This window comes from Cervus canadensis, chromosome 8, assembly GCF_019320065.1.
Source record: "Cervus canadensis isolate Bull #8, Minnesota chromosome 8, ASM1932006v1, whole genome shotgun sequence".
Taxonomy (NCBI): Eukaryota; Metazoa; Chordata; class Mammalia; order Artiodactyla; family Cervidae; genus Cervus; species Cervus canadensis.
The window spans coordinates 36,736,486-36,763,820 of NC_057393.1; the positions used below are offsets into that span (position 1 = coordinate 36,736,486).

Consider the following 27,335-nt stretch of genomic DNA (forward strand, 5'->3'; position numbering starts at 1 on the left):
CAGACTTAATTTGTTTTTTTCCCATCACCAAAGGGCAGACTGCAGCAGGGTCCATCCTGTAACTGTTCTTAACATAACCTTTAACACATAATTCAAGCTGAGCCTGACCTTGGCTAATACCTCCTTTCTCATTTCTGCAGCCTTTCAGGTCCAAGGAGAGAGAACTCTGGACGTGTTATTAGTTTATAGTCTCCCTGGGTATCACCTCTTTGCTACCAAGAGCTATTAGTCATTGCTTTATTTACTTTGGGAGGTCATTTTGTTGACTGATATCAAGACTACATACTGAAATATTTTCCCTAGCTTGTTAGAAGCACAGCAGCATTAGCATTGAGATCAGTTTATTATTAAAGTATGGCTTCTTCCCATCTATATCATCCTGCATATATTATTACCCTTGTCCATCTTCCTATAGCCATTTATCCAGCATCCCACGTCAGTGTTCCTTATCCTTAATAGTTACCCCTCATCATTAAGTTGCCTCCTTGGGCATACTCATCTCCATTAGGTGTGTGTCTGAACTCAAACATTTCTCTCTACTGGAAGTTTTCATTTCCTGGTCCTAAAAACCTTTTTGAACAAGAAGGTCAGCTTGGTGATTTGATTGGCTCTGTGTCAGGCTCTAGTATTTGAACTTTAATGATAGTGTAGATCAGTAATATGATTCCAATATACCCAATATGATTCCAGCAGGTGGGTGTCTCCAAAGTGTCATAGCTTAATGATACCTTCTTAATGGTGATTAACAGACAAACCTGTTTTTATCTTACTTAAAATTTAATTTAAATTTTATTCTATTTTTGGAGGATAGTTGATTTACAGTGTTGGAGGAGGAAATGGCAATCCACTACAGTATTCTTGCCTGGAAAATCCCATGGACAGAGGAGCCTGGCAGGCTCCAGTCCATGGTGTCACAAAGAGTCGGACATGACTGAGCATGCACACACACGCACACACATTGAAGATTTACAGTGTTGAGTTAATTTTAGGTGTACAGCAAAGTGATTCAGTTATATATACATCTGTTCTTTTTCTGTTTTTATTGTAATAGTTATGTGTTGTGTATTAGCGAAAAATCTAATTTAGATAGTCAAGTAAAACATCAAGTAGTAGTACAGATGGTGTTTGGATATGGCAAACACTGCAAATGGTTGGGAATGCCTTTAAGAAGCTCTCAAGTAGACCATAAACTGTTTTGAAGGAGAACTATGTCTTATTCTCCATTATATTTCAATTTTTAATACAGTGGCATACAAGGAATAGGTGGTGATTTAGTCGCTAAGTTGTGTCCAGTTCTTATGACCTCATGGACTGTAGCCCACCAGGCTCCTCTGTCCACAGGATTTCCCAGGCAAGACTACTGGAGTGGGTTACCATTTGATTCTCCAGGGGATCTTCTCGACCCAGGGATCGAATCTGGGTCTCCTGCACTTGCAGGCAGATTCTTTACCAACTGAGCTACCAGGGAACCCAAAAGAGCCTAGGTGCTCCATAAATACTCATCAAATAAATTAATCCATTTGAGTGAAAATAATTACTCTTCTTTAACTTAAGGACCACCTAACAACCAATGTCCTTCATGCAGCTACTTCTCTTTGTTGATACATATTGTCATATGTATACCCTGTGACTCCTACCCTTTGAGAGGTTGTGGTGGTCCAAAAGTTACATCCTTTACTTTTCAGCTTTATTCAGAGTCTTATTAATGTATTAGTCTCAGCGAATGTGATTATCTAGCTTTTAATCCAATTAAAAAATTATTCAAAGTTGCAAAATTATAAAGAGTCTTCAAAAGGTATTATTAGAAGTGATAGCAGGCAGACATATTTTGAAGGAGGTGACAGAAAAACTGTCCACTGCATTGTCTTACCTGCACTACTGTAAAGGATGTTGGTAGTACCCTTTGGTTGAGAGGGGAAAGAATAGATAGTACATTTTAGGAACATTTCTGTCAAAAAATATCAAAATTCAAGATGTCTAGCACGGAAAAGGAAAAATGTCTGCTTCATGGAAAAGTAATATATGAGAAATCTGTTATTCCTTAAAGAAGCTGATTAAATAAGGCATCAGTGTGTGCCTGTGCCTGGTGCCTCTGGACTGATAGGGCTTTCTGACAGATCTTCTGAGTATTGTGTTTACTGGATCCCTCAAACCCCCATGTGTTGAGGAATATTGGTACCAAGCTCAGCTGGAAGCCTGAATACACAGAAAGGTGCAGTTCAGTCCAATTCAGTTGCTCAGTCGTGTCCGACTCTTTGCGACCCCATGGACACACCAGGCTTCCCTGTCCATCACCAACTCCAGGAGTTGATCCCATGGACCACAGCCTTGTCTAACTCAATGAAACTATGAGCCATGCTGTGTCGGGCCTCCTAAGACGGACAGGTCATGGTGGAGAGCTCTGACAAAACGTGGTCCACTGGAGAAGGGAATGACAAACCCCTTCAGTATTCTTACCTTGAGAGCCCCATGGACAGTATGAAAAGGCAAAAAGATAAGACACTGAAAGATGAACTCCCCAGGTCAGTAGGTGCCCAACAATGCTACAGAAGGTGCAGTTTATTCATACTGCATTTTCAAGAATCAGCACGAATGTATTACTTGACCTAATGTCGGTTTAGTGTTTTTCAGTTTGCAGTAGGTGTTTGTAACCATTATTCCACTAGATCCTAATGTCCCCCTGCTATTGAAATCCCTCCAAATGAAGCACTAATTCAGTCTTTCTTGTAGCTGCATGATAGTCCTTGGGGTAGATGTACCACATTTTATTTAACCATTTCCCTATGAAATGGAGAGCTTCCCTGGTGGCTCAGTGGTAAAGAATCTGCCTACAATGCAGGTTCGATCCCTGGATCAGGAAGATCTTCCCTGGAGAAGGAAATGGCAACCCACTCCAGTATTCTTGCCTGGGAAATCCTGTAGATAGAGGACCCTGGTGGGCTACAGTCCATGGGGTTGCAAAAGAGTCGGACCCGACTTAGTGACTAAACTACCATCTATTCCTTGCATGCCACTGTATTAAGAATTAAAATACCCTCCTAGGTACAAAAGCCCCTCTGTGTCCCCTGTTTCTTGTTTGTAGAAAGAGGCTTTAGTCTGCTAGGCCTTCCCTGAGTTCCATGGAGCAGACTCAAGTAGTTACTAATTAGAGGAGTGAGGGAATGCAGTCAAGAAAGAGAAGGCAGTCAAGAAAGTACAGTTGAGTGATAAAACAGGGTCCTACTTCCTCCTCAAGGGAACTCACAACAATATGACACATCTTTGAGTTGTTCAGCAAGAACTAAGACCTCCCCCGCCCTGACCCCAGCCCCTAGGTGGAGGATGGTGACTACTTGCTGACCACAAGCTGGTTGGAACCAGGTTGATAATTAAGACTCCTGAAACACCACCTTGTTACCTCACTACCAACCAACCAGAAAACGGTCATGCCCCCTGCAACCCTCACCTCAAATGTTAGCTTTTAAAGCCCTTCCCTTAAAGCCATCAAAGAGTTCTGGTCTTTTCAGCATGAGCCTCCCATTCTCCTTGTTGGGCCCTGCAACAAATGCTGTACTTTCCTTCACCACAGCCTGGTGTCAGTGAATTGGCTTTGCTGTATGGTGGGCAAGCAGACCCAAGTTTGGTTCCATAACACTAGAATTTCTGAACGCTGAAGATAAAAAGAAAACATTGCATGTTTCCATGTGAAAGAGCTAGTTACTATTACTATCTCCTACGAATGGAAGAAAAAAGAAGGAAATTGGCATCAGAGTTTTCATATGCAGCACTGGGAGCTTGAACATCTAGGAATACTATCAATCAATCTGAAAGAAAAGGATAAGACCCCCAAATCCTTTATCTAGTCAAGATATCATTTCTCTGTCAGGAGACTTGTAAGTTTTTAAAATTTGGAATTTGAATAAAGGAAAGGACTGTAACCTTGGTGGGGAAGAAAGAAGACTTGAAAGAACCCTAGTAGCTTTATGCTTTTCTAGGAGAAAAGGGAGAAAACAGTCACAGTTTGAACAAAAGTTGTAAATTATTTGTAATGAAACAAACCATAAAGATAGAATCCACATAAAGAAATACTTAAATGTAAAAAATTGATACTCTTATAAAAGAGATTAGAAACCTAGAAGCTTCAGAAGGAAATAAATATATTAGACTATGTAAAAATAAAATACATTTAAATGGCAAAGATGCCCTGAAAAAAGTCAACAGGCAAATTATGGATTTGAAAAAAAAATTATTTATACCATACAAAGAACTCTTAAAAATTGGCTAGAAAAAGACATACAACACAGTGGTATACTGGATAGAAGATAATTCACATTAAGAATTCATAGGCGGTCCACCTAAAAAGATGTTCAGGTTTCTTTGTAGTCAGGAAGAAGAAATTTAATGTCATTTTATTCTCATCTGGAGAACATTTAAAAGAGGTGATAACTGCTTATTATTTGCTGATAGAAATGTGAATTGCTACAACCCTTTAAAGAGGCAAACTGGCAAATTCTTCAAAATGTGTGTACTCTTTGACCCAATAATCCTACTGCTGGTTGCTGTTAATGTTATAATCCCAGTGCTTAGAAGTAAAACCACAGATGTGAGAACATATGAAAGGTATGTTTATTGCAGAATTGCCAATAGAAGCAAAAAACTAAAAAAAAACAAAGTAACTGTACACACATTGGTGTTACCCAGCCGAACTTGGGTCCCCTCACCCATGGCAGAGTAAAGCCAATTCACTGATGCCGGGTTGTAGTGAAGTGTTTATTGCATGACCAGTAAAGGAGAATGGACAGTTTATGCTCAAAAGACCTGAACTCCCTGATGGCTTTCAGGGAAGGGCTTTGAAAGGCAGCATTTGGGGTGAGGGTTGCAGGGGACATGACTTTGTTCTGGTCAGTTGGTGATGAGGTAACAGGGTGGTGTCTCAAGAATCTTAATCATTAACCTAGTTCCAACCAGTCTGGGGTCTGTATGCTTATGGTCAGCATGTAGTCATCAGCTTCCTCCTGGCTGAGGGTCTTAGTTCCTGCAGAACAGCTCAAAGATATGTGTCATATTGTCATGAATTTCTCTTAAGGAGGAACTGGGACTCTTACTTCTTGACTGTTTTTTCTTTGTTTCTATATTTCCTCACTCCCCTAATTAGTAACTGCTTGAGTCTGTTCTTTGGAGCTTCCAGAAGGAGACTAAAGCCTTTTTCTTCAAACAAGAAACAAGATACACAGAGAGGCATTTTCACCCAGGAGAGCCCCACATGGTCTTGCTCCATTGCAATTTCCTTTTTTTTTTTTTTTTTATATACTCCTCCATCCTGAGAGGAACAGGAAAGAACATAAGGTTTTAGATAGAGAGGATAATCATAACTGGACAGGGGAAGTAGGTTTTAGGCGGACTTGGTTTCCATATCTGGGATACACCTAGGGGTGTGTTTTTTCTCATTGGTCCAGACTGGACCTGGTGGAGTTTTTGATATGCAGTTTCAGGACTCTTGTCATCTAATTACTTTCCCTCACTTTTTCCCCCTTCTTTTGGAACTTTGGTTATTTAGGTTTATTTAAGTTATGTAGGTTTTGTTATTAGGTTCTCCTGGATCTATTCTCAAATTTTTCTTGTTTTTCCCTCATCTTCAAATTATTTTTTTTCCAGAACTATGAAGTATTTATACCCCTTGATCTTCTAGCCCACTAAAGTGAATCTCAACAAATGTTATCCTCTCTTCAATTCATCTGATAATTAGTCAAAAAGTCACAGTTTTGATGTATTTACTTATAATGTCTTAAAAATTTTTATTTTAATGTCTTAATAATAGACATTTAATAATATTTTATATAATATTTTTACAATTACAATTTTTACAAAATAATTTTTACAATATTTTATATAAATAAAATAACTTTCATTTATAATGTCTTAATAATAAAAAGAGTATTGTTCCGTCGCAGTCATGTCTGACTCTTTGAACCCCATAAACTGCAGCACACCAGGCTTCCCTGTCCTTCGAGAATAGTGTAATGAACCCCATCATTCAGTTAGAACAGTTATCAACATACAAGGTTCCTGTCATTCAGTTTGAATCATTATCAACTTGTGACCAGTCTTGTTTCATCTACACCTCTGCCCACTTTGCCACCTTCACTCTAGATTATTTTGAAGCAGATCCCAGAGGTCATGTAATTTTTCATATTGAAATAATTCAGTGTGTATCTCTAAAAGGTTCTCTAAAAAACAAAACTGGAGTACAGTTTCCTTTTGGGTGATGAAAGTGTTTTGGAACCATACAGAGGTGCTGGTTACACAACATTGTGAATGTGTTGAATGCCAGAGTAAATCCCGCTGGGTAGCCAAGGGCTGGGACAGGTCATCTCCAGCGGGCCTTCAAGCAAAAATCTCTGGCTGGCTGAGGACCGGTGACTTGAGCTCATGGTTAGAGACAGAACTCCAGAGGAGGCCGGTGGAGGGGCCTTCAGAAGAGAAGGACCAGGAACATAAGAGTCCAGTCCCAGCAGCCCTCACGCCCCTGCTCATCCCACCCTGTCCCCCGCAGCCTCTGGGTACCCTGCCCCAGACCCTGCTGGAACCTCCTGGCCGTGTCCAGAGGCAGCTCGACCCGTCAGGCAGTTGGCTCATGTCAGAAAAAACATGGGTCCCTGTCTCCACAGCCCCAGTGGCCACAGAGCTAGCCTGCTCTTGCCCAGAATGGCTCTGAGGTTGGTGTGAGAAAGAGCCTGATCACACAGAGACTTGCCTCCTTCCTACTTATTTCTAACATTCACCATGAAAGCATGAGTAGCATTCCCGGTCTGAGGTTCTAGAAAGAGAACATGGGGGAAAACTGGGGTAACTTTTGTTCTTTCTCTCTTCTGGTTTTTATATAACATAGCATTGCTTCACTTAGAATAAAATGCCCCTTGCAGGACTGTGGTGAAAAGTCCTCTATTGAAGCTTCCAGTCTTGGAGGGAGATTAAGGCAATAAAATCTAAAACTAAAACAGCCTCAATCGTTAGAGTAGTTTCTTAATATCCCCTTGTCCTCCTTTCCCTCCCAGTCCATTGTAAACAGTACTGAGAGAGGTTAGTGTTTTGAAAGCTTGTGTTTAAAACGTCAAAGCCCAGAGCCCCGTTGGTCACCCTTTAGCCGGCTTTGCCAGCCTCTGGGCGGGGGGGACTTCCCCTCCACCCAGCTCCTGCTGTTTGCCTGCTTTGGGGCTTTGTGCTCGCTGGTTCCTCTCCCTGAAACACTGTTGCCTATCACGCACCGCGCCGGGTGCTGCCGGCCTTCAGGATTCAGCTCACGTGCTTTTCCACACACTTCCTCACCAGCACTCTGATGCAGATCCTGTAATGCCCATACAGATACACGGACATGTGTGTGTCTGTGTATCACTGTTACACCTACTTTACAGACCCACAGATGGAGCCAAGAGGAGCGCGGAGAGAGGCTAAGAATTTACCTGTCATCGCACAACTAGCACATCAAGGAGAATCTCCCAAAGCCCATACACTCAGCCTCTGCTGATAACCAGCTGAGTTCAACACTGAGCCTGACTGAGACATATTAAGCCACGTTATAAGCTCTCGAGAGGAAGAAATGTGAGGAAGCTTTGCTAAAATCTTTTTTCCTGTCTTTCCTCTTTGGGTCCAGGTGGAAGTGAAGCCATATGTGCTGGATGATCAGATGTGTGATGAGTGCCAGGGCACACGCTGCGGTGGGAAGTTTGCCCCGTTCTTCTGTGCCAACGTCACCTGTCTGCAGTATTACTGCGAATACTGCTGGGCGAGCATACATTCCCGCGCCGGGCGGGAATTCCACAAACCGCTGGTGAAGGAGGGAGGCGACCGCCCTCGCCACGTCCCGTTCCGCTGGAGCTGAGCCCAGGGCAGACCCAGCTACAAGTACTGGAGTAGATAACAAGGAGGGAAAAGAGAGGGCACTGCCTCAGGGCTTACAGTGTTCTGGAAATCTGTGCATTTGTTCTCGATTTTTAAAGAAGAAATGGGTCTTTTTATTATTATTATTATTTACAGTCATATTACTGAACTCAGTGTCCAGTATAACACAGAATTGCAGAGTGTGTAACGGTACTGATTTGCACTTTGATTCTCACTTTTGTCTGCTTGGTACCTTGATTCCTTACACCTGATTTGTCACTCGTAGACTGCCATTCTCATCAGCGGCCATCAGGTTGATGTCTGTGATTTTTTTTTGTTTGTTGTTGTTGTGTTGTTGTTGTTGTTGTTCTGATCGTTTTTGAACTGGAGCATGCACTTATTTTCAGAAACTTAGAGAATCGCCCCTAGGAGAAGACTTACCAAAGGTAATACTCGTGAGTAGGTGGCAGATGTAGCAAAAACTTCACAACAATTCAGCAATCATTAGTTGGGGTCATTTAGAGTAAGGATAACCCTTAATGAAAATAAGCCTTTAGTTGCTCTCTATTTTGACATGTAAGGATACCTCATAAGCTGAATCTTTACTTTTCCTTCATGTTTGATTTTTGTTTTGCTGAGGATTTTGGTTAGATCTTTTAGTGTTATGTAAATTTATGCTGCAATAGCTTTTGCTGCTATTAAAATGGTATTATTAATACCATAATACTCTATTCAGGCTAAGGTATCAATTACAAAAAACCCAACAACACACTTTTGTGATTTAGGGATAGAATCAGCTGCCGAAAGGAGATCAGAATAGACTTGAGAAAGCTTCAAAGGAAGGTCACTATTTCTGACTGCATGTTTACTTAATCAGGTTGCTGCATGCAATAAATTTTATATCCGATGTCTAGTATAAAACCTTCCCACAATGCACAAATTAAGAATCTATATAAGCTATAAAATACTGATTTTTAAAAAAAAGTTTTTTTTCATTCAAAGAAATGGTAATTGACTGGAGGAAGGCATGCCTCAATAAATGGAATGCTTCTGAAATTAGGAAGAGCCCATAACAGAATGACCTATATTACAACCAATATAAAACCTAGGTGTAGGATATTCTTAAAGCAAATTTGTGGATGGTAGATGAAGTACTTTGCGGTGCTCTGTTATATATTGTGCAATTTATTTTATATAGTAAAGTGATTATGTCTAACTGTGATCAAACTTTAACTGTTTAAAGCCTCTGTGTCAGACATTAACGAACTTGACAGTTCATAACTGGTATATTATTAACTAACACATGAGCTCTTAGTTACAATCTCCTAGTGCTTGCACCATTTTACATAGCTTCAGACCTTGTCCAGAAAACCAAAGAGCTCATCTTAGCTTACAAACACTAGGAATATATACAGTATATAGAGATAAGTTGTCAATTGACAAACTAGGCACATTTTAAGAAAGTTGTGTGATCGTGATGCTAAAGAAATGTCTGGACAAAATAAGATGGCCTGAGCAGGGTTGGTTGTCTGGGTGAGAAATTAACTACTTAATTCCCTGGATTTATCCTGTAAAGCTTGAATAGAATTCAGACCTGCTAGTACTACCATGGACATTTTTTTAGCATTCACTCTTGGGCTGCAGATAGTAATATATAAACACATAATGATTGTGAGACTATGTAAGTCTTTTTTTAAATCTTCTTCCTATGTTTTGGAATTCTGGGGACAATCTGACTGGATATGACACTGCAGAATAGATTTAAGTCGCTGTGTTTTATGTGCTGTGATGTCCTTGTACTGTCTTAAGTTAGTAGCCCTTTGTTTTGTTTCTTCAGTGTTTAGTTGCAATTACCAGCTCTCAAACTATAGTTTGTTTTCAAAAAGAAAAAAAAACAAAATAGTTTTTTACTGGATTAAAAATGCTTATTAGAATTCTCCCCCTTTGAGGTTACCTCTGGGCTTTTTGGTAATAATTGCTTTTTTCCAGCCCAGCTGTGGTTTTCTGTTTGTTTTTTTTCTATGTTTGTGGTTTTTTTCATCTGTACAAGAAATTTTGTTATGCACTACTACTTTTTGTATTTTAGACAGTTTTCAAAAGTTGGCTGAAGATTTTTTTGTTTGTTTGTTTTTAAGGAAAAAGGCATGCTTTCTGACTGACATGATCTTTTGCAATACCTCAATTTTGAAATATAGGAAAGAAAATGATATTTTCTAAGTAAGTTTATTCAGAAAAATATATATTAATTTAATTCTGCAAGAAAAATGATTTAACAGATGGGTAACTTTATTTTTTTCATGCTTATTTGTGTTTTTGAAAATGAAGAAGTTAGAGCTTTATAACTATAATATTAAAGATCATATCTAACCTACAGAAATCTACCTAATTATGTGAAAGAAGCAAAACTTTTTGAAGAAGCACCCCTCTTTATGTACTAAAGTAACACTGAGATTTAAAAAAAAAATGCTGAAAGATTGTACAGCATAAAGCTGATGTGAAGGCGAAAAAACATTGTCATGAAGAATAGGTTACAAAAAATAAACTCCATTTGGTGCTGAAAGTTGTGAATAGGTGGTGGAAACTACTTTCCCTTAATTTGTATATTTATAATCAAGCGTTGATTGTGCACGACTGACCAGGATTGTGAAAGAGTTCTTCTGTTTGTATTTTTTTAAAGAGAACTTTTTTTAGTTTATTAAATTATAACATGTTCCCTTTTGTTTTGTAAATAAATGTGCCCCCAAGTTGTTAATGTTATATTAAAAGAGAGGGTCCTTCGAAAAAAATTATTTTTTAAAAACACAGAGGTGTTCTGACCTGCAACTTAATGGGAAGCCCCCGGGTATCACAGGTCCTGCTGTGGCCTTTCCTTGATGTGACACTTGAACTAGTCGATTTTTTGAAGGCTATAACCTAACCTCGACTATTTGTTGTTATGTGCAATACTGTTTGTACTGTTTGTATAAAAAATAGAAAAAAAAAGAAAAGAAAAAAGGCATAAATCTTTATTGCAGATTTATTTTCATTGCAAACTTTAGACATTGTGATTCACTGAAATCATTTTTCTACTGTCAAATATGTACCTTTTCTTCATGCTGGTATTTTTTCAATAGTAATGTAGCCTTTGTACTGAGACAAATTTTCATTGTTATTTTTAGAAAGATTTTTTGCTAAGAAAAAAATTAAACATATTTACATATTTTTCATTTTATTTCGTATTTTCTTTAAGGAGTGCTTTCTCAATCATTAATAGAGTTGTTTCTGGGAGGGACTTTCATATCTGGTCAATGTCATAATATTATTTTGTATTTTTACTTGGAATAAATTAATTTTATGATGCTAATTCTTTAAAAGTTTATTTTTTTCATTTTCAGTTATTTTTGAAGCTAAAACCTTTGTAATATTGTTACTAAAGTGTCTAGTTTTTTGAAATGCAAAGCTTTATGTATTAACTTGCTGATGTGGTTTACAATAGTGTGACAACGATGAAAATGATTGGTTATGTAAAGTGATTGGAAAATGTAATGGATAATTGGGTAATAAAATGACAGAATGAGCAGAACATGTGAGATTTTGACAAGCCTTTTCCTTTATTACAGTGGTTTAGTGTAAGACTAGGGATGTCACAGTACAGTTCTCTGGGGATGTCACAGTAGATTTATACAACACCAGGTGCAGCCAAATCTGTGGCCCTGATGATGAAGTCACCCGTTACTGAGATCCCACCAGGTTGAGAACCTGACCAGGTCAACAGAGTGGTTCATTGCTTTCCCCCCTCTAACTCTTCATTCTGTCGTGTGTGTGTGTGTGTGTGTGTGTGTGTGTGTGTGTGTGTGAGAATCTGCCACTGACTGCTGTCCACGTATGACAGTACCTTTCACCAGGCCAAATCTTTGCCTTGTATTTACAGTGGTGACAACTGAGAGTGAAAGGAAGTCTCTTGAGAGGACCAGCCCTCTGGGTGGCTAGACTTGGATCGCAGTGTCTTGCCCAAGTGACCTCCCCGAGCACATGGGTGACCTGGCGAGGCGGCACACTCGGAGGTCACCACTGTACGCGGACAGCCTCAGACTTCGTCTTCCTCCACTCCCCACCCCCCACCCCCACCCCGCCTGCTCCCTGTTAATGGTGGCCCTTGTTTGTCCCTTATTGTGGCAACACATCTGGCCACTCTGAGCATGATCTGTCTGCCCTCCTGCTTCTTTTCCAACACCCACACTCACCTTGAAGCTGTGCTATTAAGGCAGCGTGTCATTGTCATGGCACCTAAAATTAAAAATCATACAACTGCAAAACTGGTGTTGCGTAAACAGAACATCCTATGACTTGCTCTAGACAGAGGGTGTGCTTCTCCCAGTCCTTGATGGCTTCCTCCAGGGCCCTTGTCAAGGAAGCATGGTTATCAATGACTCAGAGAAACACATGTCCAGAGTTGGCTCTTGGGTATGCTCTATGTATTCAGTTTTGTAAATAATATATAGATTAGATCAAGTTGTGATGTAAAATTTTAACTCAAATTGGATACTACTGGTTGGAATTTTACATTAACTACAAATAAGTGATTAGGAACAGAAGAAAAGAAATTGGAAAAATTTTGCTTAGTGCTATAAAGATTATGCTTAGATTTCTGCCTATATCTTGTGTTTTATAGCTTGTTAGTGAGGCATGGGCTAATGCAGAATGTACTGCATTTATGCAATTATTAAATAACTGCTAGTTTTCATTTTTATCTATTAGCAACAAAATGGCATTTAACTGGGTAAAGCTCCTACCTAAATATTTGAGTATTGTGACATCTCTACTTGCAAGGTTTGAGTGAAAGATTAGTCACAGATTAGTGAAAAAAGTTATCTTTTTGTTAAAACTGGCTTATTTGTATGAATTGTTGCTTTTTCACCAGTTTGTATGGTATGTCATCTAACATTTTCTTTTTTTTTTTTTTTATAATAACCAAACTTCTCTATCTCAGCTGCAATAGTGTTCCATTTTACCACAGAGTATTTTATAATTAATGCTGTTGACTTTATACCCCAAAAGGGTCAAGAAATGGATATGTAATTTGGGAGTGTTTCAATTTGTATGACAATGAAGTTAATCACAAGTAGAAAATCTGGGTGCTAATACAGGACAACTTCTGCTCTTTTTCTTTTCTGGATATAGTTCTGTTGGGGTATAAAGTATTAGGTATTTGTATTTTTGCTGTCAAAATAATGGACATAAATTTTAGAGTGTTCACAGCTAAGATCTCTGTATTTGTTTTTCAACTAACAACTAATTTTAAATGTATTGTATCTTTTATTACCTGTTCTCTTAGATTGTTTTTGCTAGTAACCCTTACTCAGCTTCCGCCTTTGGGGCTTGGACTGATAATTGCTTGTGTGGAACTGCAGTACTGTGACTAACCATGGAGCTCAATGCAGCTATTGCTTACAAATGCTTAAACTTTGTAGTTTGGACTTCTTTTTTTCTGTAATAACAACTTATTAAATCTAGTTGTATGAAGTACTGACACTTGTCATCCTTTGCACTTGCTAAGGAATAGCTTGGAGTATATGGATTGCGTCTGAGAACATCTACACACTCCAATTTGCTTGATGAGCTTTTTTGGGGGGCGGGGGGGCGGGGGGCACAAACTCCTTTACAGCAGGTTCAGTACAGCAACATTCACCTTTTTAATAACGTGAAAAACACTCGTTAAAAAAAACACTAGTGTATTTGAAACAGGACGGTGTTTGTTGACACGAGTGAGTGTGTATGCAAGATTTTAAGGTGCAAATGGGCTTTCATGCCAGCGCTTGCCACGGGAAACCAATTTTCAAAATCAAAACCAAGAACGTCAATGAAAACGTAAGTACGCCCCCTTCTGTTTTAATTTTTACGCTAGGCTCTCAGGGATCCTCTCGGAAAATGGGTCTTTTTACAATCCTGTAGTGACTTTGGACATGCCAGAAGCTCTCTTGTAGGCAATAACTTCGGTCCTTTTAGAAAACGGACCCTGAGTGGCCGCACGAAAGAATCCCTGGGGCGCTTTTATACCATTCAGGTGCCGGCATCCCAACCCCGCGCTGTTCAATGGTGAGGTGTGGGGTCTGGCGCAGGTGTTTTCCGTCCCAAGAGCCTCGGGCGCCCGGGGGGGCGGGGCCGGCGCCAAGCAGCGCCCCGCCTCTCGGGGTGTCCCGGCTCCGCCCTCCGGCCGCTCGGCTTCGCAGGGGAGCTGGCCGGGCGGCTCGGGGCGGACAGGCTCCCTGTCGGGCCTCCACGGCCCGCCTCGCGCCCCTTCCCGCTGCTGGTCCCCAGAACCGGCCCCAGGGTGCCCTTCCCCGGTGGCCCCCGCGCGTGGCGGCGTCCCGCAGGTAAGCTAACCCGCGACTCATGCTCGCTCCCACCCGCCGCCCCCTGGGCTTCGGACTTGGGGCGCTGTGGCTTCAGCACCCGCCTTCCGAGTGGCGGGCGGCGTCCCGAGGCCTGAAGCTCGTGCGGGAGGCCCGGGGTTCAGCGCAGCCGCGTCTGCGGACTCCATCGACCATTTGGAGCTCTGTGACGGTACCTTGTGCAGCCCCCTCCAAAAGGGGGAGAGGATTACTGTTTCAGGTCCCTTTTACGCTTCGTTTTCCAAAAATATATTATGCCCTAAACAACAAATGGAATCCTATTTTCAGAATGTTAGTATGCTTTGGGCCCCATCTCCAGGCATAAGGATTCTGGGATCCTGGCTCGGAGGCGGCGTAGGTAAATGAACGGTGCTGAGATGATGATCAGCTGGCTATTTCCAGGAGAAGCCGGGAGGCCTGGCATTTCTGGGGCCTGTGGTTGGAAGCGGCGGTTCTGAAGCAACCCCCTGGCTGGATGCTAACTAAGCCCTCGCCGAGGGGATGCGCAAGACAGACCCTGCCTGCTAAGAAGGCTGGGGTTATGTCTAAAGTACCTGCTTTCCAGAAAGAAAAAACCTTACACGCAAGCGCTGATGGACAGCTTAAAAATTGTACCAGACCCATGGCACGTTGGGGTCACTTGGACACTTAAATTGGAAGACAATGTCTTTTTAACCAGAGCAGGTGTACTAAATAGGTTCATGATTACTCATGAGATGAGGGGAGTCCGAATTGAGGTGTCCTGTCCTTCAAAGGACTGTTGGTAAGGAAAACTGTTGGCTCTAATTTAGGCTCAGTGATTAGAAGCCTGTGAGTTAACTGGCAAAAGACAGATTAACACGAGAAAAGGCGAAAGCTTGTTCATATTCACATAAATCCATCAAAGAAGTGCTTCCTCCAAATTAGAGGTAGATGTTTATAATCTAATAGGGGAAGGAAGGGGGAGAAAAGGAATTCTATGGGAAGATCAAATGGTTTATTTTTTAAATCAGCTTTCCAATGCAATTGTTTCTTAATTTGCAAATTAAAAAGATAGACTATAGTTGATTTACATTATTAGTTTCAGTGTACAACATAGGGATTCAATATTTTTATAGATTTAGGGAAGATGAGTTTTTAGGGGAATAAATGGAAACTCAAAAAGTTTGTGATAATGTTTGTTTATGCAGGTGCAAGTGTTTTCTCTGTTCTTTGGTGAGTGCAACTCCCCAGGAGAGAGCATTGATTGATTACAGCCTCACTCTCAGAAGCTTCTGCCTTTAGTCAGATAAGGGAAGCTTTGAAAATGCTTCTTTTGCCTCTGCTGAATTTCACATGTCTTAAGCTTAAAATAATCTTCGCATCAACTCTGGGAGCCAAGGGATCCTCACAGATAAATGGCTGGAATGACTCACTAGGACAGGTAACTGAAAGTTACCTCTGTCCTGTCCCATTACATAGTATTGTGAAGGGAACAAAATTCCAAGTCTGTGCATTGTTTGTGTTTAGATAAAGACAAATATGTGTAACTGTTTGTACCCGTGTAAGTGTGTAGCTTCACCTTAGTATTTAATTCTGGCCCACGATGTCATGGCGTTTTCTTTGCTGTTTCTGGTGGAATCCTTGGTTAAGATGGTTTTGAGCTGAACTGCTAATGCTAAGTATAAGGGAAACATTCCAGCTTGTCATCGTCACTGGAGGCCTGACTCCCTGGTCAAGTTCTGATCCCTAAGGCAGGGAGTTATCTTGTACACCTGGTTTCTCCTTTCAAAAGGGCCCTTCTGCTCAATTTCACTAGTCTACATTATGAGTGAAAAAACCACAGTTTCAACACATACCCACAGAAGGACTAACATTTAAAAGACCAAAACTATTAAGTATCAAGAAGAATCTAGTTAAGTTCTGATAGAGGTATAAAGTGGTACAACCATATTAGAAAACTGTTTACAAGGGTTGAATGTGTATATCCTGTGACTATCTTCTCACTCATGGGCACAAGCATGATCCCAAGACACTATGAGAAAGGAAGCTTTATTCCTACAGCCCCCATCTGGATGCTGTCCATATGACCTGCTCATTAGAATGGATACAAATGGAATACTGTGTAACAGCATAAGAATGAAAATCTACAAATGTATGCCACAGACTCAATGTTGATCAAAATCAATGAGACAAAGAGTACATAACCTATGACTCCCATGTATATAAATGGGGAAGGAATAACTGAAACGGGGCATGGAAGTGGCTGCAGGGTTGTGGTAACTCTCTTGATCTGGGTGTTGCATACAGGGTGTGTGCAGTTTGTGAATATCCACTGAGCCATACACAGAGATCTGTGCACTTTTATGTGTTTCAGTAGAGCATTAAAACCAAAAGGGAGGCTCTGTGGAAGCTAAAAGCTGATGCTTGGCACAAATGCAGTTCTTTCCAGGCAACCTTCCGACCCCTGGACCAGATTTCTCTTCTGGCTGTTGGCTGCTACCAGGAGCCCATCCATACTGGCCTGCTTTCCCAATCACCCAAACCTCAGTCTCCCTGCTCCCCATCTTCCTCCCTCCCATCTCTAGGCTCCCCTCTACTCTTCCTTAAGCTTACCAACACCCAGGAGGATTTGTTTCGATTTAGTCAATTTGGAAAGAGAGATGGAAGAGAGAAATGGAGTTTAAAAACCTCCATCCACTAGTCTCTGCATTGATGGTTGAGCCTCAGACATTGAAAGCCATTTAATCTCACACGTACATATGCTGACTGACTGACATGCAGTCTTGTTTAACATGCAAGATCTGTTGACCCCAATTCCATATTTACATAGCCCGATTGACATTTTTTAATATTTACTTTATTTTTGGGGGGGGGGTCTTAGTTGCAGGGCACAGGCTTGGTTGCCCTGCAGCGTGTGGGAACCCAGTTCCCCCACCAGGATTGAGCCCGTGTCCCCTGCATTGGAAGGCAGATTCTTAATCACTCGACCACCAGCAAGTCTCTTGATTGACTTTTTAACATTATACTTTATTTTTAGATACATGTAGATTCAGATACTGTTGTAAGAAATAAGACAGAGATCCCATGTATTCTTTACCCAGTTTCCCCCTACCATCTTGCAAAACTGTATTAAATATTATGCCCAAAATACTGACATTGATACGGACAAAATGAAAGCATTTCCATCACCATAAAAATACCCACTACCTTCCCTCTCCCATCCTCCTAAATCCATGGCGATGACTTATCTGTTCTCCAGTCCTGTAACTTTCTCATTTCAAGAATGGAATATAGGGAATTCTCTTTCAGTCCAGTGGTTAAGACTCCATGCTTCCACTTCAGGGCAGCACAGGTTTGATCTCTGGTCAGGGAATTAAGATCCTGCATCCAGCATGCTGCTCAACCAGAAAAAGAAAAAAAAAAAGAATGGAAACATATAGTGTATAACCTTTGGGACTGGCTTTTTTTTATCATAATTCTCTAGAGATTCATCTTGGTTGTTGTATTTATCAGTAGTTTGTTCCTTTTGATTCAGTTCAGTCGCTCAGTCATGTCCAACTCTTTGAGACCCCATGGACTGCAGCACAATAGGCCTCCCTGTCCATCACCAACTCCTGGAGCTTACTCAAGCTCATGCCCATTGAGTCATTCAACTATCTCATCCTCTGTCGTCCCCTTCTCCTCCTGTCTTCAGTCTTTCCCAGCATCAGGGTCTTTTCAAATGAGTCACCTCTCCGCATCAGGTGTCCAAAGTATTGGAGTTTTAGCCTCAACATCAGTCTTTCCAATGAACACCCAGGACTCATCTCCTTTAGGATGGACTGGTTGGATCTCCTTGCAGTCCAAGGGACTCTCAAGAGTCTTCTCCAACACCACAGTTCAAAAGCATCAATTTTTCGGTGCTCAGCCTTCATGGCATGGATGCACCATGGTTCGTTTTAACCACTTGCTCGAAGGACATCTGGATTGTTTCCAGCTTCAAACTATGAGAGAGAAAGCTTCTGTAAACATTCATGTACAGATTTTCGTGTGAATGTGTCTTCACTTTCTCTGGGGTAAATGCCCAGGAGTGCAGTCACAGGATCGTATGGTATTTTCATGTTTACTTTCGGAGAAACTATCAAAATGTTTTCTAGAGTCCAGTGTACCTTTCTACACATTAATCGAAATGTGTGATGATCCAGTTTCTCTGTATCCAGGGTTTGGTTTTGTTGCTGCCTTTCAGCTTAGCCATTCTGATATGTGTGCGGTTGCAGCCATTGTTGTTTTAATTTGCACTTCCCTAGTGGCTAATGATGGTGAACATGTTTTCATGTGCACATTTGTCATCTCTGTGTCCTCTTCAGTGAAACGTCTCTGTTGTTGCCCATTTTCTAATTGGTTTGGGTTTTTTTTATCATTTTTTATTCATTTTACTTGATCAAGTAGTTCAGAGTTCCCATACACCCCTTTCAGTCCTCTCCCCTCAGGTTGCCCGTATTACCTTAGAGTGGTACATTTGTTACAGTTGATCAGCCAATGTTGATAAATTATTAACTAAAGTCCACAGTTTACGTTAGGATTTATTCTTTTTAATTTATTTTTATTGATGGATAGTTGAACTAGTTTTGTTAATTACTTCTATACAGCTAAGTGACCCAGTTATACATATTCTTTTCCATTATGCTTTATCATAGAATATTGAATATACAGTAGGACCTTGTTGTTTATCCATTCTATATGTGTGCGTGTGTGTATATATATAGGGTTTACTTTTATGTTGTACATTTCTATGGATTTTGATAAATGCATAATGTCATGCATCCACCATTATAGTACTATGTAGAATAGTTTCACTGCCCTAAAATTTCTGTGAGCTTCCCCTTCCCCCTTGCAGTCACTCTTCTTTTTACTCTCTGTATAGTTTCAGCCTTTTGCAAAATGTCATGTAGTTGGAATCATACAGTACCTAGCCTTTTCAGACTGGCTTCTTTCACTTAGTAATGTGCATTTCAGTTTACTCCAAGCCTTCTCATGGCTTCAAAGCTCATTTCTTTTTAGTGCTAAATAATATTCCATTGTCTAGATGTACCACAGTTTACTGATTCTTTGAACTGCTGAAGGACTTCTTGGTTGCTTCCTGTTTTGGCAGTTATAAATAAAGCTGCTATAAATGTGCAGGTTTTTGTGTGGACAGAAGTTTTCAACTAATTTGGGTAAACACCTGTGAGCACAGTTGCTGGCTGGATCATATGATAAGCATATGCTTAACTTTGTAAGAGACTGCCAGGCTGTCTTCCAAAGTGACTGTACCATTTTGCACCCCCACCAGAAATGACTTCCTGTTGCCCTACCTCCTCCTCAGCATTTAGTTCCATCAGAGTTTTGGGTTTTAGCTATTTTAAAAGGTGTGTAGTGGGATCTCATTGCTTTAATTCACAGTTCTCTGATGATACATGAGGTTGCTTTTTGTGTGCTTATTTGCCATCTGTATTATTGATGTGAAGTCTTTTGAAGTCTGTTGAGTTCGTTAGCCTATTTTTTACTTTGTTTTCTTATTGTTGAATTCTTTAGAATTTTTTTAAAATTCTAAAGAATCTTTAGAATTCTTTGTGTATATTAGATATAGGTCCTTTATATGTTTTGGAGATAAAGTTCAACTTAATCAATTTTGTCTTTCACGAACCATGCTTTATGTTGTATCTAAAAACTCCCAAACCCATAGGTCATCTATGTTATTTTCTGGAAGTTCTATACTTTTACTTTTAACATTTATGTCTGTGATCTACTTTGAGTTAATTTTTGTGAAAGGTGTAAGGTTTGTGTCTAAATTCACTTCTTTGCATGTGGATGTCCAGATGTTCCAGCACCATTTGTTGAAAAAATCATCTTTTATCCATTGAATTGCCTTTGCTGCTTTGTCAAAGATTGGTTAACTGCATTTATGAGGGTCTGTTTTGGGGCTCTACATTTTGTTTTATCAGCTTCCCAGGTGGCTCATTTGTAAAGAATCCATCTGCAATGCAGGAGATGTGGGTTCGATCCCTGGATTGGGAAGATTCCCCAGAGAAGGAAATGGCAACCCACTCCAGTAATCTTGCCTGGGAAATCCCATGGCGGGCTATAGTCCATGGGGTACCAAAGAATTGGACATTCTGCTCCATTGTTGTATTTGTCTGTTCTTTTGCCAGCACTACACCATCTTGATTACTGTAGTGTTGTATTAAAGTCAGGTAGTGTCAGTCTCACAACTTGGTTCCTTTTCAGTGTTGTGTTGGATATTGTAGATTCTTTCCTTTTATATACAAACTGTAGAATCAGTTTATCAGGATCCACAAAATTCTGGCATTTGGGTCGGGACTGCGTTGAATCTGTAGATCGGCCCAGGAAGAACTGATATCTTTAACAGTTGAGTCTTGTTATTTCCTTTTTTTTAGAATATGTAGTTTTCCTCATAAATCTTGCACATATAGTTTAGATTTATACCTAAGCATTTCATTTCGGGGTGATAAGGTTGATATATAGAAAAGCAATCAACTTTTTATTTTTTTAGCCTTATATCCTGAAACTTTGTTATATAATCTCTCACAAATTCCACGGGTTTTTTGTTTGGTCAATTCTTTGAGGTTTTCTGCATAGACAACCCTGTGTTAAATGCAAACAAAGACAGTTTGATGTCTTCCTTCCCATTATTTTCTTTTTTTTCATATTGTTTTAGCTAGGACTTCCGGTATCCTAGTGAATAGGAGTGGTGAGAAAAAGACATCTTTACCTTGTTTCCAATCTTAGGGGGAAAGCGTCTAGATTATTAGCCTTAAGTATGATGTAAACTATAGGTTTTTCATAATTGTTCTTTATCGAGATGAGAAAGTTCCTCTCTATTGCTGGTTTTTATAATGAATAGGTGTTGGGTTTTGCCAAATGCCTTTCCTAAATCTTTTGAGATGATGATACAGTTTTTCTTGATTTTTAAGTGGTGAACCAGTCTTTTATACTTGGAATAAATCCCACTTGGCCATGGTGTATATAATTTTGTTTGTACATAATTGGATTTGATTTGCTAATGTTTTGTTGGAGATTTTACATCTGTGTTCATGAAAGATACTGGTCTACAGTTTTGTTTTCTCGTAATGCCTTTATTTGATTTTATGTTAGAGTAATGCTTGCCTTGTAGAATGAGTTGGGATGTGTTTCTTATGCTTCTGGTTTCTGAAAGACATTGTGGAGAATTGACCTCATTCCTCCCTTCAGTGTTTGGTCGAATTCATTAGTGAAACCACCTGAGTCTGGTGCTTTCTGTTTTAGAAAGTTATTAACAGTTGATTCAGCCTCTTTAATAGATGTAGGTCTATTATCTGTTTTTCCTTGTGTGAGTTTTGGTAGATTGTACCTTTCAAGGAATTGATCTGTTTCATGTAAATTATCAAATTTATGGGCATAGAGATAGAGTTGTTCACGATCCTTTATTAACCTTTTAATGTTCATAGACTCGGTGCTGGTGGGTTCTCCTTCACTTGTGATATTAGTCATCGATGCCTTCTCTCTCTCTTTTTTTTTTTCTTTTGGTTAGCCTAGCTGGGTAGAGGTTTATCAATTTTATTGATCTTTTCAAAGAACCAGCATTTTTGGTTTCATTTTCTCTATCTTCCTGTTTTCAATGTCATTGATTTTTTTGCTCTCATTTTTAATTTATTTAAAAATTGTTATTGATGTATGGTTGATTTACAATGTTGTGTTAATTCTTCTGTATAGCAAAAATGACTCAGTTATGTAAGTATGCGCGCGTGCGCGCACACACGTATATATATTCTTTTCTCTTACGGTTTGTCACGCGATGTTGGACGTGGTTCCCTGTGCCGTGCAGTAGGACCATATTGTTTGTCCATCCCGTATATGATAGTTGGCCTCTGCTAATCTCAAATTCTCATTTTTCCCCTCCCCTGTGGGAGGAAAAGTCATATTTACACCTACAAATATAATTACAAAATGGATTTTGGCTCATGTGTCGTTGAGAGTGTACCCTGAGAATAGCTGTTCCGCCGCCCCCGGCCTTGGCAACCACAAATCTGTTCTCTGTGAGTCTGTTTTCGTTTTGTAGACACATTGACTTGTATCATATTTTAGATTCTACATATAAGTGATATCATTTGGTTTTTGTCTTTCTCTTTTTAGCTTCCTATGATGATCTCTAGGTCCATTCATGTTGCTGCAAATAGAATTACTGCATCCTTTTGATGCAGAGTCATATTCCATTGTTTATATTCACCACATCTTTTTTATCCATTCATCTGTCAATGGACATTTCGGTTGTTGCCATGTCTTGGCTATTGTAAATAGTGCTGCTATGAACATAGGAGTAGATGTGTCTTTTCAAATGTAGTTTTTTCTGGGTATATGCCCAGGAATGGGATTCTTGGGTCATATGGCAACTCTAGTTTTTTGAGGAACCTCCACATTGGCTGCACCAATTAACATTCCTACCACAATGTAAGAGGATTCCCTTTTCTTCACATCCTCTCCAGCATTTGTTATTTGTAGACTTTTTAATGATGGCCCTTCTCACTGATGTGAAGCTGTGTCTCATTGCATTTCTCTAATTATTAGTGATGTTGAGCATCTTTTCATATGCTTTTTGGACATCTGTGTTTCTTCTTTGGAAAAATGTCTATTTGGATCTTCTACTCATTTTCCGATTGGGTTGTTTGTTGTTGTTATTGACTTGTATAAACTATTTGTGTATTTTGGATATTAAGCCCTTGTCAGTCACATCGTTTGCAAATAATTTCTTCCATTCAGTAGGTTTTCTTTTCATAGAAAAGGTGTTTTTTATGTTTTCCTTTGCTATGCAAAAGCGTGTAAGTTTGATTAGGTTCCACTTGCTTATTTTTGTTTTTATTTCTATTGCTTTGGGAAACAGACCTAAGAAAACATTAGTACAATTTATGTCAGATAACTTTTTGCCTGTGTTTTCTTCTAGGAGTTTTATGGTGTCGTGTCTTATGTTTAAGTCTTTAAGCCATTTTGAGTCTATTCCTGTGTATGATGAGACTTCATTGATTTTCATGTGGCCGTCCAACTTTCCCAACACCACTTGCTGAAGAGACTTTCTTTTCTCCATTGTATATTCTTGCCTCCCTTGTTGAAGGTAAATTGACTGTAAGCGTGGGGGCTGTCTATTTCTGGGCACTCTGTTCTGTTCCATAGGTTTGTAGGTCTGTTTTTGTGTTATTACCATGCTGTTTTGATTACCATAGCTTTGTATTAGGTTTGTGCAAACATAATTGTGGTTGTGGACCATGAATTTTAAATCACCATAACTAGGCTCAAGCACAGTAATCAAAATAGGAACCATTACAATCAACACATTTTTGCCAAAAGAAATAAGTTTATTTATTCCTGTGGCATAAAAATACATGCTTCAGGATTCAACGAACTCTTCAAAAGCTTTTTCTGCCTCCTGCTGGTTGTGGAAGGGTTTTCCCTGGAAAAAGTTGTCAAGATGCTTGAAGAAGTGATGGTTGGCAAGAGGTCAGGTGAATATGATGGATGAGGCAAAATTTTGTAGCCCAGTTCGTTCAACTTTTGAAGCATTGGTTGTGTGACATGCAGTTGGGCATTGTCGTGGAGAAGAATTGGGTCCTTTCTGTTGACCAATGCTTACTGCAGGCATTGCAATTTTTGGTGCATCTCATCAATTTGCCGAGCACACTTCTCAGATGTAATGGTTTTGCCAGGATTCAGAAAGCTGCAGTGAATCAGACAGGCAGCAACCACCAAACAGTGACCATGAGCTTTTTCTGGTGCAACTTTGGCTTTGGGAAGTGCATTGGAGCTTCTTCTCGTTTCCAAACACTGAACTGATCATTTCTGGTTGTCGTTGTATAAGATCTGTTTTTCATCACACATCACAATCCAGTTGAGAAATGGTTCGTTGTTGTTGCATAGAATAAGAATGTGTGTGTGTCTGTTAGTCGCTTAGTCGTTTTCAGCTCTTTGTAACCCCATGGACAGTAGCCCGCCAGGCTCCTCTGTCCGTGGAATTCTCGAGGCAAGGATACTGGAGTGGGTTGCCATTTACCACTCCAAAATAAGAGAAGCACTTCAAAATGACACTTTTTAAATTTCCAGTCAGCTAAGGAGGTGCCCACTTATCAGTCTTTTTCATCTTTACAATTTGCTTCAAATGCCAACCACTGTAGAATGGTTGGCGTTGAGTTCTTCAGCAGCTTGTCATGTAGCTGTAAGAGGCTCGGCTTCGATGATGGCTCTCAGTTGGTCGCTGTCAACTTCTGATGGCTGGCCACTGCACTCCTCATCTTCAAAGCTCTCGTCTCTTTTGCAGAACCTATTGAACCACCACTGCACTGTACGTTCGTTAGCAGTTCCTGGGCCGAATGCATTGTTGACATTATGAGTTGTTTCTGCTGCTTTATGACCCATTTTGAACTCAAATAAAAATCACTTGTATTATCTTTTTATCTAACATCATTTCCATAATCTAAAATACATAAAAAATAAATAGCAAGTAATAAGTCATTAGCAAAAAAAGTGGAAAATAGGCATTAAAATGATGTGTGACATAACCACATTTAAGAATGTATTCCAATATCACATGGCAAAGTTCAACAATGCAAAACCGCAGTTACTTTTGCACCAATCTAATGGTGTCTGAAGTCTGGGAGGGTTATGCCTCCTGCTTTGTTCGTTTTCCTCAGGATTGCTTTGGCAATTCTGGGTCTTTTAGGTTGTGGTTGTTCCATCGCCAAGTCGTGTCTAACTCTTCACAACCCCATGGCCTGCAGCACACCAGGCCTTCTGGTCCCTCACCATCTCCCAGAGTTTGCTGTAGTTCATATCCATTGAATCGGTGATGCCATCCGACCGTCTCATCCTCTGTCACCCTCTTCTCCTCCTGCCTTCAGTCTTTCCCAGCATCAGGGTCTTTTCCAGTGAGTCAGCTGTTTGCATCTGAGTTGGAGCTTCAGCTCCAAGTATTGGAACTTCAGCTTCAGCATCAGTCCTTCCCATGAATATTCAGGGTTGATTTCCTTTAGGATTGACTGGTTTGATCTTGCTTTCCAAGGGACTCTCAAGAGTCTTCTCCAGCACCAAAGTTTGAAAGCATCAGTTTTTTGGTGCTCAGCCTTCTTTATTGTCCAACTCTCACATCTATACATGACTGCTGGAGAGACAATAGCTTTGACTATATGGACCTTTATTGGCCAAGCGATGTCTTTGCTTTTTAACACACTGTCTAGGTTTGTCATAGCTTTCCTGCCAAGATGCAGTCTTCTAGTTTAATGGCTGCAGTCACCATCCACAGTGATTTTAGAGCCTGGGAAGTGGAACTCTGTCACTGCTTCCACCTTTTCCCCTTCAATTTGCCGTGAAGCGATGTTACCGGATACCATGATCTTAGTTTTTCGATATTGAGTGTTAAGCCAGCTTTTTCACTCTCCTCCTCCACCCTCATCAAAAGGCTTTTTAGTTCCTCTTTGCTTTCTGCCTTCAAAGTGATATCATATGCATATCTGAGGTTGTAGATATTTTCCCTGGTAGTCTTAATTCCAGCTTGTAACTCATCCAGCCCGGCATTTCATATCATGTGCTCTGCACATAAGTTAAATAAGCAGAGTGACAATAAACAGCCTTATCGTACTCCTTTCTCAATCTTGAAGCAGTCAATTGTCCCATACAGGGTTCTAACTGTTGTATCTTGACTCTCATTCAGGCTTCTCAGGAGACAGGTAAGATGGTCTGGTAGTTCCATCTCTTTATAAGTTTCCCATAGTTCATTATGATCCACACAGGCAAAGGCTTTAGCCTAATCACTGAAACAGAGGTAGATGTTTTTCTAGAATTCCCGTGCTTTCTGATGGGAATGATTCTGCGAATGTTAGCAATTTGATCTCTGCTTCCTCTGCCTTTTCTAAACCCAGCTTGGACATCTGGAAGTTCTCAGTTCCCGTAATGCTGAAGCCTAGCTTGGAGGATTTTGAGCATGACCTTACTAACATGGGATATGAGTGCAGTTGTCCGGTGGTTTGAACATTCTTTAATACTGCTCTTTTGGGGAATTGGGATGAGGATTGACCTTTTCCAGTCCTGTGGCCACTGGTGGGCTTTCCAAATTTGCTGACATGTTGAGTGCAGCACTTTAATAGCATCATCTTTTAGAATTTTAAATAGTTCTGCTGGAATTCCATTGCCTCCACTAACTTTATTGGCAGCAGTACTTCCTAAGACCCACTTCACACTCCAGAATATCTGGCTCTAGGTGAGAGACTACACCTTTGTAGTTATTTGAGTCATTAAGACCTTTATTGTACAGTTCTTCTGTGTATTCTTTCCATCTCTTCTTGATCTCTTCTGCTTCTATTAGGTCTTTACTGTTTCTGTCCTTTATTGTGCCTATCTTTGGAGGGAATGTTCCTTTGTTGTTTCCAATCTTCTTGAACGTATCTGTAGCCTTACCCTTTCTGTTGTTTTCCTCTATTTCTTTGCATTGTTCATTGAAGAAGGCCTTCCTGTCTCTCCTTGTTATTCTCCGGAACTCTGCATTTAGTTGGGGATACCTCTCCCTTTCTCTGTTGCTTTTTGCTTCTCCTTTCCTCAGCTATTTGTAAAGCCCCTCAGACAACCACACTGCCTTCTTGCATTTCTTTTTCTTTGGGATGGTTTTGTTCATCGCCTCCTGTACAATATTATGCACCTCTATCCATAGTTCTTCAGGCACTCTGTTTGCTAGATCTAATCCCTTGAATCTATTCATCACCTCCGCTATATATTCATAGGAGATTTGATTTAAGTCATAACTGAAGGGCCTAGTGGTTTTCCCTGCTTTCTTGAGTTTAAGCCTGAATTTTGCTCTGAGGAGCTAATGATCTGAGTCACAGTCAGCTCCAGGTCTTGTGTCTGGTGACTGTATACAGCTTCTCTGTCCTCGGCTTCAAAGGATGTAATCAATCTGATTTTGGTATTGACTATTTGGTGACGTCCATGTGTTAAGTCGTCCATGTGTTGTTGAAAAAGGGTGTTATGACCAGTGCGTTCTCCTGGCAGAATTCTGTTAGCCTTTGCCCTACTTCATTTAGTACTCCACGGCCAAACTTGCCTGTTACTCCAGGTATCTCTTGACTTCCTACTTTTGCATTCCAGTCCATCTTT

General features: G+C 40.2%; 2 protein-coding genes across 8 annotated transcripts in view; both read left to right on the forward strand.

The window, feature by feature from the left end:
- The window catches only part of CPEB3 (cytoplasmic polyadenylation element binding protein 3), a 190,719-nt gene extending 179,293 nt beyond the window's left edge, over positions 1-11,426 (forward strand). For all 7 annotated transcript variants that reach the window (XM_043476008.1, XM_043476010.1, XM_043476007.1 and 4 more), the window contains exon 10: positions 7,631-11,426. In XM_043476008.1, the coding sequence (XP_043331943.1) occupies positions 7,631-7,858 (228 nt within the window). In that variant the 3' untranslated portion in view covers positions 7,859-11,426. The remainder of the gene's footprint in view (positions 1-7,630) is intronic.
- Positions 11,427-13,632: 2,206 nt separating this feature from the next.
- Positions 13,633-27,335, forward strand: part of LOC122446780 — a 32,094-nt gene continuing 18,391 nt past the window's right edge. The window contains exons 1-2 of the mRNA XM_043477279.1: positions 13,633-13,704; positions 13,843-14,210. Coding sequence (XP_043333214.1) covers positions 13,633-13,704; positions 13,843-14,210 — 440 coding nt within the window. The remainder of the gene's footprint in view (positions 13,705-13,842; positions 14,211-27,335) is intronic.